This window comes from Cyprinodon tularosa, unplaced genomic scaffold (assembly GCF_016077235.1).
Source record: "Cyprinodon tularosa strain WSP-4 unplaced genomic scaffold, ASM1607723v1 ctg253, whole genome shotgun sequence".
Lineage (NCBI taxonomy): Eukaryota > Metazoa > Chordata > Actinopteri > Cyprinodontiformes > Cyprinodontidae > Cyprinodon > Cyprinodon tularosa.
In genome coordinates, this window is record NW_024038941.1 from 242,339 (window position 1) to 259,866 (window position 17,528).

General features: G+C 36.5%; 2 protein-coding genes across 3 annotated transcripts; both read right to left on the reverse strand.

Annotated features, from left to right (window-relative positions):
- Nucleotides 1-2,646: 2,646 nt before the first annotated feature.
- On the reverse strand, nucleotides 2,647-5,423 carry emc7 (ER membrane protein complex subunit 7). Its single transcript, XM_038288379.1, has 5 exons — nucleotides 5,062-5,423; nucleotides 4,664-4,783; nucleotides 4,424-4,562; nucleotides 4,212-4,292; nucleotides 2,647-3,494 (listed from the first exon to the last, which is right to left on the reverse strand). Exons 1-5 carry the CDS (start codon nucleotides 5,292-5,294, stop codon nucleotides 3,345-3,347), a joined length of 723 nt encoding a protein of 240 aa, XP_038144307.1. The 5' UTR covers nucleotides 5,295-5,423; the 3' UTR covers nucleotides 2,647-3,344.
- Nucleotides 5,424-6,669: 1,246 nt separating this feature from the next.
- On the reverse strand, nucleotides 6,670-13,410 carry katnbl1 (katanin p80 subunit B-like 1). 2 transcript variants are annotated; one of them, XM_038288389.1, is made up of 10 exons: nucleotides 13,252-13,410; nucleotides 12,631-12,737; nucleotides 12,459-12,496; nucleotides 10,324-10,594; nucleotides 10,102-10,217; nucleotides 9,975-10,025; nucleotides 9,213-9,302; nucleotides 7,737-7,841; nucleotides 7,388-7,481; nucleotides 6,670-7,209 (listed from the first exon to the last, which is right to left on the reverse strand). In XM_038288389.1, the coding sequence occupies exons 2-10, from the start codon at nucleotides 12,724-12,726 to the stop codon at nucleotides 7,177-7,179; spliced, it is 894 nt and encodes a 297-aa protein (XP_038144317.1). In that variant the 5' UTR covers nucleotides 12,727-12,737; nucleotides 13,252-13,410; the 3' UTR covers nucleotides 6,670-7,176. The 2 variants fall into 2 exon arrangements, with proteins under 2 accessions (XP_038144317.1, XP_038144318.1); XM_038288390.1 differs by lacking the exons at nucleotides 12,459-12,496; nucleotides 12,631-12,737 and having other exon boundaries at nucleotides 13,252-13,384.
- Nucleotides 13,411-17,528: the final 4,118 nt, after the last annotated feature.

A 17,528-nucleotide genomic window follows, 5' to 3' on the forward strand; every position in this document is an offset into this window, starting at 1 on the left:
CACCAATGGTTTGATGAAGTTTTTTTTATTTAAGGAAGACCTTCCTCTTACCCAAATACTTTTCTTTGAAGTTTTTTTTTTTTCGTTGAAGTGAAGGTGTTTCAATTAATTGAAAATATTTTTGAAGCAAACATTTTTCAATTGAATAATAAAGACACAAATCCACATTCATATGATCTTTGGCTCCCTGTACAAATTCTCTGAACGATTGAAGTCCAAAGTCTGGATGGGTCACAGAACAAAATATTAATTGGACTTTCAGTCAGAAGAAACTTGGATTAAACTGAAAGCTAAGCAAATATTAATATAAGTAGATATGTGGATAGAGATGTGAGCCTGTATTTGAACTCACCACAGAGGTAAGTCCAAGATAGACATATCCTGACAATCCAATTCAATCCGTGGCAATGTTTAAAATAAATAAATATATATATATATATATATATATATATTTGGATCCGTTTTATAGAGGAAAAAAACCTACTATTTACTATGTTGTCATAAGATTTAAAAAAATGCCTTTATCTGTTGATTAAAATGACCTAATGCATCATATTTCAAGCAGAATTCTGTTCTGAAAATAAAATACATTTAACATCAAAGATTAGATAAATTACTTTAAGACACAAACTCAGCAGGGAATGAATCCTAATATCCAGCTATCCTAATATGTGTTCTCTTTCAGTTTCTGATTTTTGTTTTCCTATACAAAAAAATAATTTCAACATTTCTGGTGCTGCTTCTAATTTAAGGCCATCTAGTAAAATGTTGAGGATTGATACATTCTCTGCTCATCAGTAATTCATTACCAGTAATCGTCTAGCTCCAATTTTTAGCAGAGGCAATCAGCTGGTTTACATCTTAACTTCAGTCTAGAGTATATGTGTCAAAAGACAAATCCAACCAGCGGCAGCAATGCTCTCCTGAGGAGTAAAGGGGCGTATGACTTACCTCTGCACTGATCAGTCCAGCTGACGGCTCAATGCAAATGTTTTCCAATTTAATACATTATTCCTGAAGTAAAATTAAATATTGTTGAAACTTGTATTAGGTGTTACTTCAACAAGTGGTTGTAGGCAGGAACTCTCTTGTAGTTGCCCTGTTTTAAATCGAATCCGGAGAAGCCTTCGGCTGAAGACAGATTAAGAGAATACTCAGGGTAGTCCTTGTTCTTCATTTTATGACTGATTCGTCTTTTTAAAAGAATCTCCAGAAGTTCTAGAGATTTTATAACAGAGCCTGCCTTCTTTATTAGCTTGCTGGGTTTCAAGTCAGTTGCTAATGCTGCTAACCCAACAGAAGATGGCAGAAGAGATTACAGGTGCTGGTCATAAAATTAGAATATCATGAAAAAGTAGATTGATTTCAGTAATTCCATTTAAAAAGTGAAACTTGTATATTATATTCATACATTACATACAAACTCATATATTTCAGATGTTTAATTTTGATGATTACAAATGACAACAAATGAAAATCTCAAATTCATCATATCAGAAAATTAGAATATTACTGAAGACCAATAAAAACAAAGGATTTATAGAAATGTTGGCCAACTGAAAAGTATGAACATGAAAAGCAAGATAAACTTATGCAAGACAAGAGAAATTCCTCAAGAAGTACAAACGGCCCTTTTTCTTCCTGTATTCAGCTTCACCGCTGTGCTTGCAGTGAGGCTGGTTGTCCAGGTGAACAGAGGTATTTTTCCTCCTCTTCACATCCCCTAAATCAATCGAGCATACGAAGCTTTGTCGAGCCGCATTTGTGACATCCAGCATTAGCTCATTCATAATCTTTCAATAAAACATTTTGTGCTTTTCTATAGATTTTATTTAAACGAATACTATAGAATTTAAATCAGCATGGATTGGTGTTAAAGCCTCAACTTAAATCTAATATCTAAAAACAAACAGTAATACCCTTTCAGATTATACATAAACTACGTAACAAACCCAGATGGCATGAAAGGCCTCTCTTATAGTAACCAGAAGTTTTAGACATTTTTTGTATATTTTGGGTTAGGTGTTTTAACTAGCCTGGATAAAAAAAAAAAAAAAATCACTGATGCAGGCATTGGAAAAAAAAAATAAATTAGGACAATCCATTAAAAGCTTTTCGTGACTACCAGAAAATACAAGCATAAAAGCTGTTTGGGGGCTAACATTAAGGCAGATTCCATCTTGTAAGAGATAATTATAGACTTTGGCTTCAATTCTAAGGTATAAACCATTTAGTTGTTACTGAAAAAAAAAAAAAAAAAATCATCAATAACTAGATTAATTAAATTAGTTAATTTAAAATGATCTTTTATAGTCTAACAGTCAAGTTAACAATGGAACAGTTCTTAAAAAAAAGAAAAAAAAAGAAACAAAAACTACTCATAGGTGAAGAAAAGCATTGTAACACCAAGTGACTCAAACATTAAGACAAGCATAATAGCAAAGGGTGTGTTCAGACAGACAGGCTAATCTCTTCTATTGCAATATGACTGTGTCTGATTAGATGGGTAAAGTACAGCATTTAGATTCAAATACAACTGGATAACCAGACTTTTAAACCTGTTTTGTGGATACAAAAATATAGTCATGACAATCAGCATGTGCAAAAACCTAATTAGCTAAGGAAATAATGACATCTTACGCGTACAAGTGTGTTAAGGAATTTAATATTGACTTTGCTCCCCACCTTATTAAAAATGAAAACCAGCGGCACCCCACAGAGCTCATTTCATCGTTAAACTGTCAACCACTTTCACAAATTTTTTACATCTCAGGCACATAAAGTACAGTTCGAGAGTTGAAAGCATACAGTACACCTTTACTATTCATATAATGAGGTCATGTGTTTACTCCCAAATAAATCTGATTTTTCTCAAATAAAAAAAAACATTTATATAGCATTTTAATTTATCTAGATTTTTAAATAAGATTCAACCATTTTAAAATGTCAATCTATCTTCATTCACAGTCGGATTACCAAAACTGTTAGAGAACTGAAAAACTCTAAATATGTATATAGCCTCTTTTTTTTTTTTAGATAGAGGAATTTAGCAGCAGTGGGAAAAATACACAGGAAGAACTGACAGATAGCTGTTGCACAAAGGAAGTATATGAAGAGTAGAGTAGGAATAAAAGCTTTTGCAGAAATATTCTTCAGTGCACCTTGAAACAAAAAGTTAGAGCTCTGTTTCAGACAGTATGTCGGAAACCACGGTGATCTCAGACCATTGATTCATAGATATATCTGTACAGTGGACACGGATACAGTGGGGGGAAAAAATTCAAATGACACTTGAAAAATCTTGTTTTAATGTGGTAAGTCAGTTCCAGCAGTCATGTACAGTACTACCTCCTTTTGGCTACTGGCCTGCTGCCCTTGCTGCTGCTGCCTGCCTTGCTGGATCCCTTGGAACCAGAGAAGAGTTTGGTCATGAGCTCAGAGACATCTGGAAGCTCAGGGTTAGGGTTCAGCATGTTCATGGACTGCTCCATTTCCTGCAAAGACAGCAACAATTTGAGAAGCTAACTAAAGTAGTGCTTGGTTGTTATGCTCCACTAATTTTTTTTTTCTTCACTAAATCATGTTATCTTTTTAAAACATCATATGTCACTTTAATTATCTTTAACAATTTGTGTTGCCTCTATAATCACAATTTCCTTTTCTTTTTTCTCATGTACAGCACCATGTGTCGTCTTACCACTGACATGTGCTATATAAATAAACTTCCTTGAGTAGGTCAAAGGTTTACAAAGCCAATCACACATTTTCCATAAACTTTTATTAGTGCATTTAGAGATTTTGTGTGATTTATTTTTATAAGCATTTAAACATCACTCCATTTGACATTGCTGCTCATGATAACATGCAACAAGAGACCTAAAGAACATCTCGCCTATTAAGCCAGGCCAACAATTCCCCATAACCACCCAGCCTTTCAGAGAAGTAGACAGGTAACAGGTATTGCAGGCTAACAAAGAACCCAAACGACTGCCCATTCCTAAGGGACGGACAAGTTCGTCGGGTTCAATTTGCATGTTTTCTAAGCCAAAACAAGGCTTTGTTTTTGGCCTACTATATAAAGCCTTGAACTCAATGTAATTTGAAAAAGCTTTCTGGATGGGAAGCAAAACGTCTTCAAACTTGGAGAAAAAAAAAGTCCAGACTTTTGTCCACAAAGTCCAGTGAAAAGAGACCAAAAGGTATTTACTTACCTTTCTCATTTCTGGGTCATTTGTGTTCACAACTTTAGGCAGCAGAACAATTATGAGCAGGGGTAATACCATCATCATAACCTGTAGCAATAACAAAGACACGTTTAAAAGAAAAAATAATTTGCAACTTAATTTATGGTCAACAAAGTTCCTATGTAAATTGATGACAAATGCTAATATAAAAATATGCATCAACAATTCATCTCAATTACCATTGGGTTCATGAGGAAATCTGTCCAGCCCCAGGTTTCTCTCTTCATAAAGTAGCTATGAGGACCAGAAGCTCTGATCTGAAGTGGGTAAGGTTGACGAATCACCTCTGAAGTCTTTATGTAGTTTACGAGACGCGCTCTGTGGAAGAATTACAGCCTCATTATGGGTTCAATAGAAATAGAACAACAATAATAGCCAATCCAAAACAAATAAGGGTTAGAATCATATTAAAAACTTACCTCATTTTCCCCTTTGAAGTTATATCAACACGAACTGGTTCAAATCTATATGTAGGAGTAACAACTTCCAAAACATAAGATCCTGAAGGGATGTCATTCACAGCAAAACTCCCATCAGTTCTAAAAAGAGAAATTTTCTTTAAATACTTTTGGAAAATTAAAAATGATACAGAAATTGTTAAGATAGGACCTGTCTTGTGCACAGTTAAACACAATTCATAAAGAGATACAATGTCAAACTATCTAGATGACACACTTCACCTTTTTTTCCAATAGAGAAAAAACATGATAGCCTAAAAAATGGTTTCGTGCTTAAGAAGCTTCAGAAGCTAATTAGCAATGCTAATGGTTAGCATCCGGGCTAACCAGTGGACTGTCTGTAGGAAGGAATTTCTTACCTCAGAAAACCGACGTATTCCTCGCCTTCGACCAAGACTCTTGCCGTAGATACCCAGTCTTGCGTTTTCACACCTGGAACTATCGCTCGCCCCTCAATTTTAAATTTGTCCCCATTCGGCTGAGTTGATAGGCCTGCGCCAGGCCCCGTTTCCATGTCGGTGAAGCAGCTAACCAGAACGAGCGCAGTGTGCATCGAAAGCCACAACAGCTGCAATTTTCCCCTCTGCAACATATTGTCCGTCTTTGTTAAACTAAAGCGACCTCGAATAAACTGTTCAATGACATCTATTCGATGGCTAGTTAAGGAGAAACGCTTATATCAACATCAGCTGTCTATGGCAGGAAATTGCGTCATTTCCGGAAGCTCATTATACAAAACATAAGGTGCTAAAATAAAAATAAAATGATTTAACAAATGATTTTCGTGTTTTATTTTAGTAAGGAAGCAGTTCTAGTTGTTATTTTTATTAATTATACTCCAACATATTAACATTTCTAATACCTACTAATTAAGTGTACTTCTTAAGGCGTTTAGAGCTGAACTTCACTTTTCAAGTTTTGTCGTCTTTGTACATGTTAATGTGGGCCTATTTAAAAAAATAATAAATATGTAAAAAAAAGTTGTACATATAAAATATTTTTACTTCAAAAAATACAAACATCTTTACTAACGATTTTATCCAAGTCGCTCAAGATGCACCTCTATAAATCAGCACAATTATAGCCCATAGCGTTTGTTTTAAGAAACATAAATTTATTTCAAAATTTTTGTGCTTATATAGATTAATGCATTATGAGTATAGTTCAAGAATTATTTATTGCCAAATAAATCTTTTTTTTCCCCATTAGCAGAACTGACAGAATCAGTGTTAAGCTTAACATTTACCTTAGCACATGGATTTTATTGTCATATTATAGATGTTTTAGGCAAAAATAGTTTTTTGGAAAAGGAAGTACATTTTGCACCTACAACCCAAACAAGGATATGTTTGTTGGTTAGATGTTACAGAATTAAAAGCAAAGGTTTTAGAGGAACTTGTGTCCATCATTTAACAGTGAAATCTGCAGACAACTGCCCTAAAAAAATACCTCATTACCATGCAAATGCAGGCTAGACTATTGTCAGGCTATTGTCTCAAAAAAAAACTTTATTCTTTACACCACATATTCAAAGGTCCAGAAATATTTGGGCCCAATTAAAAATGAAAGCATAATGGAACTGAATCGTTACCCCTAATCTAAAAGGAGCTCTAATGGAATTGGATCTGTTGACCCTGGAAGCCAATGGGGTAATCCGCTCAGCATATCCAAGAAAACAATACTAGATTATTTTAATCCTTAGAAGATAATAGATTATGGCAATTAAAGTAAACAATTAAAGTAAAGTAAACTGATCATAAAAGTTTGTACAGGTTCAAAAACACTATGGCGTTACCCGGTGCATTGCTAGTCACAGGCAGACAAGTCTTACCGAGTTACACTGATACTTACAACCAGCTTTAACCTTTAATTAGGCAGAGAGAATAAATAGTAACTACAGATCAAAATATCACTGCCTTACAGTACCAATAGAGACCTTAGGAAGAATAGCCATATAGTTTTTTTTCATGGAAATTTATTTAAAAGAAAATTAAAAGAATCACTTGTTTTGACAGTTTACAGTCAAACATCAAAAGAGGCCAAAAAACAAACACTAATAACTTAGACTCTTACAGATTCAAGTTCCTGATTCCAGAAAAACCAGGCACACAGAAGGAAAAAAACAAAAAAACAGGGAATTCATAAACATAAGTGGTGTACTGAGAGAAAGACATTGGCACTTAATAGAGCAACATAACGCCCTGTCTCTTGAGGTCCTCTAAACATGCCTCTTCACAAGACGGTCCACTTCAATGTGAAGCAGTCATTTGCGGTGCAGGCTTGCTGCGCTCCTCCAGAGGAGTCTCCAGCTCTCGCTGAGAAGAATTATCTGAATTGTCAGATTCAGTCCCAGTTAAGAGATTCGAGTGTCCATGGAATAAACCAGTCCATTTCTGGCAAACATTATTAGTTCAAAATGCAGCCATGGTCAGCAGTAGTGGTCACATGCTCAGAGTGCTACTTGTATTTAACTATCAGGGCAGTTGAGATAGATGAGCTTCAATTGCCTGGAATACAAATGAGAGAGAGCACATTAGCTTCAATTGCCTGGAATACAAATGAGAGAGAGCACATTATCAGTACAGTTAGTGACACGGCATGTATGAATTTAAATATTCTCTATTTGGACACAAAAGAACATTTAAGATGGATAACGAATTGAAAGAAATCTTAGACTGAACTCACTTTTGCTAGCTCTCCAACAGAACCTGGAACCAAACATAATCGGGATTCTTCCTTCCACAAGTCCTTCAATTGCTGACTCATGATATCAATATTCCTGTGGACACAAAAATGTTTTTAAGGGTTTCTCTAGTGTTTGTCAAAGGCTTAGTATTAACAGGTGATTATCTGGGACCAAGAGAACAGGCAGGACATACAGCAAACTTAAGAGAAACAAAGTGCTTTTTTGATAAGATACCATTGTAAGCTCTCCAGTCTTTATGCCTTTGTCCTAAAGTAGATTCTACCACATTAGCCACTTAAACCACAGTTACCACAACCTTTTAACCCGCAATCAATTTGATAAACTGACCTGTCTTCTGAGCAACTGTCCTGCAGTCTCTTCTCGGCTTTGGAAAGTTCAGGCCACCATTTCCTGATCACAGACTGAACCCAGTGTAAACCCACAGTTACATGTCTGTCCAAAAAAAGATAGAAATTATAGTAGTTAGGTCCGACAGGTTTTCTACCCACTTCCATTTATTGCTAGTCCTAAAAAAAGAGGTGGGCATTTTCTAATATTTATTACAATGTATTTATTAAAATTCACATTTAAATTTTCTGCAGAAGCAATGACAGCTTGCAGGACGTCTGTCCTGGCTCAGCTTTTCTGATCAGTTGACGCTCCGGCATCGAGCAGCAAAAGTTCAATGTACTGAACCGTCAACGCCATACCCACAGACTTTGCATGTAAACCAGACACTTTGAAGCCCAGAATGTGCACGTTGTGAATACAGCATTACATTGTTTAAGTTTCAATACCTTAATCCAATCTTCCAACCTAAGAGGATGTTTTTAATTTAAAGAAGCAACCTACAAAGTTATGAGATAGAGCTTAACGTGTCGACAGCTGTTCAGGATTGTGAACTAGTCTCTAATTTCAGACTAATATGGGCAAAAGTCTCACAGGATACTATTACGAGGTATGCAAGCAAAATGATACATTTAATACTTTGAGTCACAAATGCAAGGTGAAATAAAAAATCTGTTTTTATTTGTAAGTTTATGTCTGAACCCCATTTCTGAGGAAATGGGATTCCCACCTCTAGCTTTTCTCTTCTCCCTTTGTTTAGCAAGTTAAAATACTTCAGAGAAATAGTCTAACCCTTCAGGAACCAAAATCAATGTGCATACAGATTTGCCTTAAAGGTATAGGAGACCATCTTTTATTTCAGAGTGGATCATTTATATAAGTGGTCATCCTGATTCTCAATCGCTCTGGTGATTAGGCCGTCCTACGTGCTCGTCCCCAGTTGGTTATCTTTTTCTGCACATGCACAGTTTGAGGCGTATATTTGTAGTGAGCTACGGTTTCAGTCATTGAAGCTCATCTTTCTCACCACGGTTCTTTGAAAATGGCCGTGGGTTGAAAGAGGAAAATGTGCCTACAAAGTGTATGAGAAGAAAAGAAAGGTCTCAGAAAAGGCAGATGCATCGCAGACTGCTTTACACAGAGAGCTCTCCTTGCAAAGCATTATGGGATTTGCTGTCACAGCGGCCTGCTGTCGCTACCCGACAGCGGCTACTAACAACAAGCATTTTAAAAGTCTCAGTTTTTAAGGGCTATTTCCATTCAGCAAAAACTACGGCTGTAATCTACCTGTTATAAATGTATAATTAATGTTAGAAGGGAGAGGCAAAGGAAGGAATAAAATCATTAGGCAGAGGCCATCATCTAAAACTTCTTGGAGGGTTATGGAGACAGTTAACAGGAAAATATAAATTGATCAAACCTTCAAACTTTGAGCTTCTCAAATGAAGATGTGATTCTGATGATCAGAGTACCTACTTCTCATATTTACTGGAAAGAAGGACTTTGACTTCAGGCATGAGATCAACACAGCAACCAGGTGACAAACATGGTGCTTCAGTTTGAAGGCTGGTAAAAATCAGAGAAAAAAGAAACACAAACAATTGAACGATAATTAATAATTGATGACGAATCGATCATACACCTAAAGGCCTCCGTGGAAAGTCAGAAATGGCGGATGGAATTTTTAATGATTACATTTAAGCAACGGTCTTTGGTGATGGCTAATATTTATCATTAAATTCAGCCATAAAAACGCATATTTCCATGATTTGAGGCCAAAGACATTTAGTAAGAACATAGATAAACATGTTAATCTGAATTGCTTATAATTATATTTATTAATGTATAAATTTCCTATTCCTAATAATAGGGTTATTAGCGGTATCCCAATAGAACTTTTTTAAATTTCAGATTCAATAGAGATATAGATCCGATACGATATTAGCATGAATCATACTCGCTTTTATTAGTATTTTGGACTGAATAATGTTAAAAAGGCTTGATCAAGTCCTAATACTAAAACGGTGAACAATAGACAACAACAGTTATAAGAACTGACCCATCATCTGAAATTTTAGATATAATCCAATATTACTTTTTAGATAATATTGGACCAATATCCGATATTATTACCGGACCAGGATACCCCTAATGGTTAAACTACAAAGTGACTAGTTCCAGTTAAAATTGGTTTTGTGAAGTCAACAGTTTGGGATGTAAAAGCTAAATGCAACTTACTTGTTTGTTAAGACGGGTAAGCAGTCAAGCAGCACCCCCGTGTCTTGTATTCTACAAAGCAAACACGACTAAAGGTGAGTTTTATGTGAAAAAACCCAAAACACCAGAAGATGCTAACCAAGTTTACCTTTTTAGGTAGGACACCAACTCGCTGGCATTTCTTCGCCATAGAGTCAGGGCCACCTTAAGTCGGAGATCTCTTCCAAAGAGAATGTGAGTCATAGCTTCATGGTCTTTTGATAGCTTATGGGGGAAAATAAACAAAGAAGAATATTTTTGTGTATTGTTTTTAACCACACGCCATAATAAAAAAGGAGGTAAAGGTTTTTACTTCAGGTCTATTTCTCACCTCGGTAAAGTCGGCGTACTTGGATCTGGCCCCTGCCATCTTAGAGGCCTCAGCAGAGTTCATCGGCTGCCCGGAGTGAATGCCCCGCACGTAATCGGAGCATGTCACCTCATTCTCTTTGTTGGCCATACCGGGGCCGCGAAGACGGCCTACATTTGATGACCTTCGGTGCAGCTTTGCGCCGACCTGGACTGATGAACAGCCCCTCCTCCAGCAAGGCGACGGCCGCTTTGTTTTGCCTGGATTCTGCACTTTGCGATGTACCTGGAATCTGATGAGGCGACAGAGCTGTGATTGTTCAGGTGTCAGGAAAAACGCAAAGCCAAAAAATAAACGGTGTTGATGGGCATGAAAATGTGACTTACAGGCGCATCTCAATGAATTAAAACATCATTGAAAACTTTATTCAAATGATCAATTCTAGATTAGTTACATACAGATCAATATATATATTGCTTTTACAATTTTAATTAACAGCTAACTGAATAATGACATTAAGCTAAAAAAAAAGTAAAAAAAAAATATGAATATCACCCAAAATCAGGAGTCTGCCACAAGTGGCTCTTTGGCCCTAACACAATGGACTTCCTGTACCCAAAACCATAACAAAATTTTTGTATTTTTATACAGAAATGGTGAAACCTTTGCCAGGTGGATTGATTGACTTTACTGACCTCGCAGTAGAGAAATTTAATTGTAAAGCTGTGAGATTTTGGAGATGGAACTTTTTTTTTGTAAAATAAGGACAAATCATTTCAACACTCATACTGCCTGTGCACTAAACACTACATTGAGTCTCTTATTGCAAAAATTTGATGTGCACATGATCTGCCATGCTTGTAGCCCACATCGTTCATAGATCAGAGAAAGGCTGAATCATCAATATGGCTAAGAACAAATACGACTGCAATGAAAACAGGTAAAGCTGGTTAATACCATGCATCATCGATTTTTGTCACAGAAAATATTACAGGATAGTTTTATATTGAAAAGGCCATCAATAGAAGAAAATAGGTGGTTCTTCCAGTATCAGCTTTGTCAATCATTTTCCAGTAACTGGATGGACTACTAGGGTTACTATGTAGCCCGCGGGTGTGCAACCTGCAGCTCCAGACGCATGTGGTTCTTTGGACCCTCTTCAATGACTCCTAATTGTGGCTAAAAATGACAAAGAACTAACTAATGTAGTGTAATCACAAATACCAGTCTTAGTAGCTTTAGTGTTTTTTTATAAAGAATATTTTACAACAGAATCACATTAAAATAACCAGAAATATTGTTATTTTATCAAGCTTGGAAATGATGTTTTACTATTATCATTTTGACTTTTTTATGTCAAATAATATCCTATAGAAGAAAATCCATGCTTCATTGGATTAATTGGCATTACCTTTTTCCTTTCTTTAAGATGGCAACTGATTTCCTAAGGCAGATATTTAACTAAATTAAAAGGCTGTGTTTATGTAATGTCATGTAATATCTTACGTTACTAAACAACTTTTACATCACTGGACTCAGCGCAAAATGGCTCTCTGGATATGAAAGTTTACAGACCCCTGATCAAGCCCATAGTCTGTGCAAAATGGCTTCTGAAGCACTGTCAGCTGTAATCCATGTTTTGTAAATCTCCCCATTTAATAGGCTTTACTTCACAATCTTCTCAATTCTGCAATCATCCCTGCTGCTTCCAAATCTTCCTTTGTTATTTTAAACCACCATTTTCTACAACTGAATTTGAAGGAACACATTGGATAGGGCACTCTGAACACCCATCTTTACCAGTTACCCTTGTAGAAGATGTCAAAGAAAGAAAGCTCAACAAATGGTGGTTGCAAAGGTTTGCAGTTTTCTACCATCAACTGTAGGCCATTTCTGTATAACAATCTCAATAAAGCTTGAATTTGCATTGGTGTTAATCATTCAAATAACAGAAATGATATAGAAATATCTAATGAGATTATGCAGCATTTGAATGCAAATTCTGGAATTCAATTAGATCAAAAGTTTCCAATGATATTCACATTTATTGAGGTCTACCTGTAAATACTGCAGTGGCTCAGAAGGACTGGTCTGTGGGACAGTGAGGGAATGGTTACACATGGATGAACCCCACAGATGTAAAATCAAAGACTCACCTGCCCTCATTTAATTCTTCCTTATTATTAAATTCCACCTAAAACAAGAGCATAGGGGATGAGGGCACTACCACTACTAGAAACCACTGCACTATACTTCACTGTCACCAGGATTAAAACACACATATTAACAGTATTCCATACAAAACAACAGTTATCTTTGTATTCATACCTGCTTCATGTTCTTTTCAGTGGAAACATGCAGGCAGGGCCGCAGAAAGCCATCGGATTTATTGCAGCTGACTTTAAAGAGCTTGCCTGCTGCCATAATAAGTGACACTGTTGGACAAACATTACAACAATCATTGATGGTATAACTCAATTATGCGGAGCTGGCAGCTAAAAAAAAGGCGGACGCCTCAACTGCTATTCCTTAGACTGCTTAAAAGAGTGTATATAAACATAATAAATGTTTACAACAATAATACAATAGGCGGTGCCCGGTTTAAAACGGTAAATATGCAGCGAAAGTCAGAACTAAAGTAAAGCTAATTGACTTATTGCCTTGCTAATCATGAAAGCATCCACCGCCCAACGGATATAACTACATTATTTTACCTAAAGCTGATTAATGATGCTCTAACGTCACTTTTAAATTGAACTTTTAGCAATTAGCTTAACTACGAGGAAAACAAGGAGACGTTCAAAGTAAAAAAAAAAAAGCTGGGCCGCGACTACGAGCTAGCTAGCTAACAGGTTAGCTTTGCCACCTCAGGGAACATCAAAGAATAAAAAGAAGGCAGTTTCGACAAGGTGGCATTTTCCTCATTTACGTCGTGTCCAAAGTACTAACCGATTCATTTTGTGGAGTGTTGTAAAGGCCCCTCTGGTGTGCAAGTGGCAAACATGCAAAACTGGTTCAACTCAAAGCAGATCCTCCACCTCGCTGTTAACGCCTCACACAGTTTGAGCATTCAAATGAATACACTACCGGAGTGAGAGGGGATTGTGGGATTGCTATTTGGGCAAAGAAAGGATGAAGTTCCTGCAGTTTTAGCGACGACTGCTGGACGTTAATATGAACAAGAAATGGGAAAGAGCAAGTTTTTTTATTTTTATTTTTTTATTTAACTTAAAGGGGAACACATTTTTTTTTTTACATTTGGCCCTTGATTTTACGTTATTACATCATGTTCTACTAACCCATATTAGTTTTGTGTCATTTGGAGCTGTTCTGAAGATATTTCGTTAGGTTATATCCAATAACGTCTTCCTATGGGAAGATATATATATATATATATATATATATATATATATATATATATATATATATATATATATATATATATATATATATATATATATATATATATATATATATATATATTGGAGCTGTTCTGAAGATATTTCGTTAGGTTATATCCAATAACGTCTTCCTATTTTTAATTTTTTTTTTTTTATTATAAACCATCACATATAAACCTGAAAAATTTTTGAGGAGCCGACCCAAATTGCTTCCACATTTACAGAGCAAATAAAAAAGAAAAAAAAACAACACAAAACACAAGCAAACATACATTAGGGGTGTCTCATCAGCTCCTGATTGTTTATCAGATTATACAGTTCTGCATCTTGTTCTTTGTTCATGAATTTTAGGGATAAGAAGAGGTGGCAGAGTTCCTTGTTGTGAAAAGAGGGGAAAGATGGTTTGAATTTAAGAAAACGACATTTGTGAATGAAAAACTTCCCCATGATGATTATTATATTTAGTAGTCTTTCAAACTTCCTTTCTTTTCTCAAAGTTCCAAAAATAACATCTTTCTTAGAGAATTCAGGTAAGTTTGGAATTTTGGGGAAAAGCCAGTATTGCACATCATCTCACAATATTTTTTATATTTATATTTTTTAAAAACAAAGCGGAGTGTTTATGACGTCATCCGCGAGCGCCGGCTGTCATTCATTCATCCTGTCCGCTGAACTGCTGCTAGTTTTACTCACATGCCTGGAAGATGTCTAGTGCTACTACCACAGATGATCTCGCTCTCCAAATGGAATTGAATAATTCAGATTAGCTCGCCGAATGGATATAAGGAGTAGAGCGTAGCCGCCTGTGGCCCGGGCTGCCTGTCACAACTCCAGTTCGGCGCGCGGATGACGTCATACACACTCCGCTTAAAAAAAAAAAAATATAAATATAAAAATAGAAATGCGGATGTCTGGGGGACAGTGATTCGTCTACATGAATGCTGGAGTACCATAACGAATAAATTATGAACAGTTTATTTTGTCCTTCAACTCGTTGCCCATAGGAAGACGTTACTTGGATATAACCTAACGGAATATCTTCAGAACTGCTCCAAATGACACAAAACTTATATGGGTGAGTAGAACATGATGTAATAACGTAAAATCAAGGGCCAAAAGTAAAAAAAAATGGTGTTCCCCTTTAAAGTCAACAATAAAATATTAAACATCCAAATAAACAAATATGCCAGGGGGTATGTTTCAAATAATAAATACAATCAGGAGAAAAGACAAACAGATTGTCAAACATATATGCTGGGGAGTGTCATGTGTGCATATGTATCTATACATATATACATTCTACAAATAAACATTTCTTCTACAACATTAAGTTGTCCAGAATTTTTAGTTGGGAACAGATTGCTATTTGTGATTTTTTTGTGCCTTCTGGTGAGAAGAGAGTTGAATAGTATGAAAATATTGTTTGGCTTCAATTAAATAAACATTAAAGTCTGCCTTTTTTTAATTTGAATTTATGCAAGTGAAATTTGGCCAGGATAATTAAAAGATTAATAAAGAAAGGTTTGGGAAACATTCTACTTTGCAGTTGAAAACCAAATAAAACGTCTTTCCAATGAAGCTGAAAATTATTAAAAATATTTGGATGCACATAGTTACAAAAGTGTTGCCAGAAAGTCTTAGAAAATGGACACCACCAGAACAAATGTGTAACAGATTCTGGGAGAAGATCACAAAAAGTGCAGTTCATCAAAATATCAGATTTGAACTTCTTTAGGTAGTCTTTGGCGGGATAGATCCTGTGAATGAGTTTATATGAGACTTACTTGTTGGTGAGAAGAAAGTGATTGGGTAACAGAACCAAAAACCTTTGCATATTCTCCAGAGGAAGCATGAAGGTTAAATTTAAAGAGAGGAACCCTTCATAATTCAATAAGGTCCCATTATCATCGAACAGTTGATCAACCAGAGTAATACCAAGACTGAACCAAGAATCCAAAAACAATAATCTTTTTTTTTTTTGTACATGATCAATTTATCTCTGCCTTTTCCGCCTTTTCTCCTTTTTGGACGCTACTCTCTTCCAATCTTCTTCGTTTTCACTATTTACTTCCTCCATCCCACAAGAATCGCTTTCTGTTTCCTCACTATTCACGGCCCAGGACATTTCTCCACAAACGGCTTAGAAACACGTGCCATCCGATTTAACCAACCCAGAGGTCCCAAGATGGCGGAGTGAGAGGTTGTGTTTTTGCAGGCTCTAGCATACAGTCTTTTTCTAGCCAAGATTTAACCCTATTTTTGTGCTTAAGCCCCTGCTATAAAGCTCCTTAGTGTTTTTTGTCCCTAGTTTAACAACTTTATGAAACCATTTTAGCTTTCCATTGTTTTATTTTTTTTCACCGTCTGTGAATTTGTATATGGAGGCACGTATGTCTGACCACGACTACAACCTAGCGGCTCTTCAAGAGGCCTGCGACGAAGATATTATTGAGGGAAAAGGAGTCGGTCGGGGCCGCGACGGATCCTTCTTGTAAAGATCAGAAGGTAAACTGGGATCATACATCCATTAAGAATAAAAATAAGAAGAAGCTACAAGAGACTGAATGTAAGGAGGACTCAGCGAACACTATTCTTCGTCTGAATGAGGCATAAACAATCGCCTGGATCAAAGCCTACCTCACTAACAGACCATGTTGGACTGAAGGTACAGCTGGCTAATGAAAGCCCTTTGGGAAACTCCTCCAACTCCCATTGTCATTGTGACACAGCGCACACCATGAAATTGCATTTATGCCTCACCCGTGCAAGGGGGCAGCCCTCAATGGCGCCCCAAGGGAGCAGTGTGGCAGGACGGTACCATACTCAGGGTACCTCAGTCATGGAGGAGGATGGGGACAGCGCTGGTTAATTACTCCCCCCACCAACCTGGCGGGTTGGGAGTCGAACCGGTAACCTTTGGGATCCAAGTCTGACACCCTAACCGCTCACCCACGACTGCCTCAACTAATCAACTAGTAAGCATCACAGGAGCACCACAGGGGGCTGTACTCCCACCATTCCTTTTTACTCTGTTCACCTCAGACTTCAAGTACAAGACATGACAGAGTCCTGTAATCTGCAGAAATACTGGGATGTCTCTGCAGTCACTGGGTGCTTCAGGAATGGACAAGATGCTGGGTTCAGAGAGCTGTTGAACTGCATTGTGGCATGATGTAGAATCAGTTGTCTGATCCTGGACGTCAAGGAAACAGGAAATGATTGTAGATTTCAGAAGAAACGGGAACAATTTGAATCCTATTAACATCATGGGAGAATAAGTGGAGGTGGTGGAGGAGTATAAATACATTGGTGTTCACTTGAACAACAAACTAGATAGAAAATGCAACTGTGAAGCCGTCTACAAGAAATGACAGAGCTGTAATTCTTAAGAAATCTAAAGGAAACTTAGGTTCTTCAGTGTTTGCATCGAAATGCTTAAGTTTGTTTTGGAAAGTACAATCTCATCTGTTGGGGTAACAGCATCAGAGCAAATTACTTATATTATTTATAATGAAGGCCAGCTCTGTTCTCTGTTAGGAACACCCCTAGAACCTCTAGAGATAATTTCACAAAGAAGAATTATTCATAAAGTGAAGAACATTAATTTTATCAGTGAGCATCCTCTTCAGAAGAGAATTAAACAAAAACAGAGTGTCTTCAATAAGAGACTTTTAGTTCATTGGAGCAGAAATATCAGCCTGTTTTTGGTTAGAATCTTATTTACTTTTCTCTTTCTCTTTTTGCATTTAAAATTTTCTATTTTTCTCTTTTTTTAATTTAATATATGGACCCAAACAGCACTTTTATTTTGTAATTGGCTGATTG

Bases quoted from the DNA above. Each gene is read 5' to 3' on its own strand.
- emc7 (XM_038288379.1), bottom strand. From the start codon at position 5,294: ATGTTGCAGAGGGGAAAATTGCAGCTGTTGTGGCTTTCGATGCACACT. The intron at 4,563-4,663 runs GTAAGTTTTTAA...ATTCTTCCACAG, and splicing joins ACTTCAAAGGGGAAAATGAG to AGCGCGTCTCGTAAACTACA. The intron at 4,293-4,423 runs GTAATTGAGATG...TTATTGCTACAG, and splicing joins ATTTCCTCATGAACCCAATG to GTTATGATGATGGTATTACC.
- katnbl1 (XM_038288389.1), bottom strand. From the start codon at position 12,726: ATGGCAGCAGGCAAGCTCTTTAAAGTCAGCTGCAATAAATCCGATGGC. The intron at 7,482-7,736 runs GTCAGTTTATCA...TTGTGTCCACAG, and splicing joins GACAGTTGCTCAGAAGACAG to GAATATTGATATCATGAGTC. The intron at 7,210-7,387 runs GTGAGTTCAGTC...TTTGTATTCCAG, and splicing joins CTGTTGGAGAGCTAGCAAAA to GCAATTGAAGCTCATCTATC.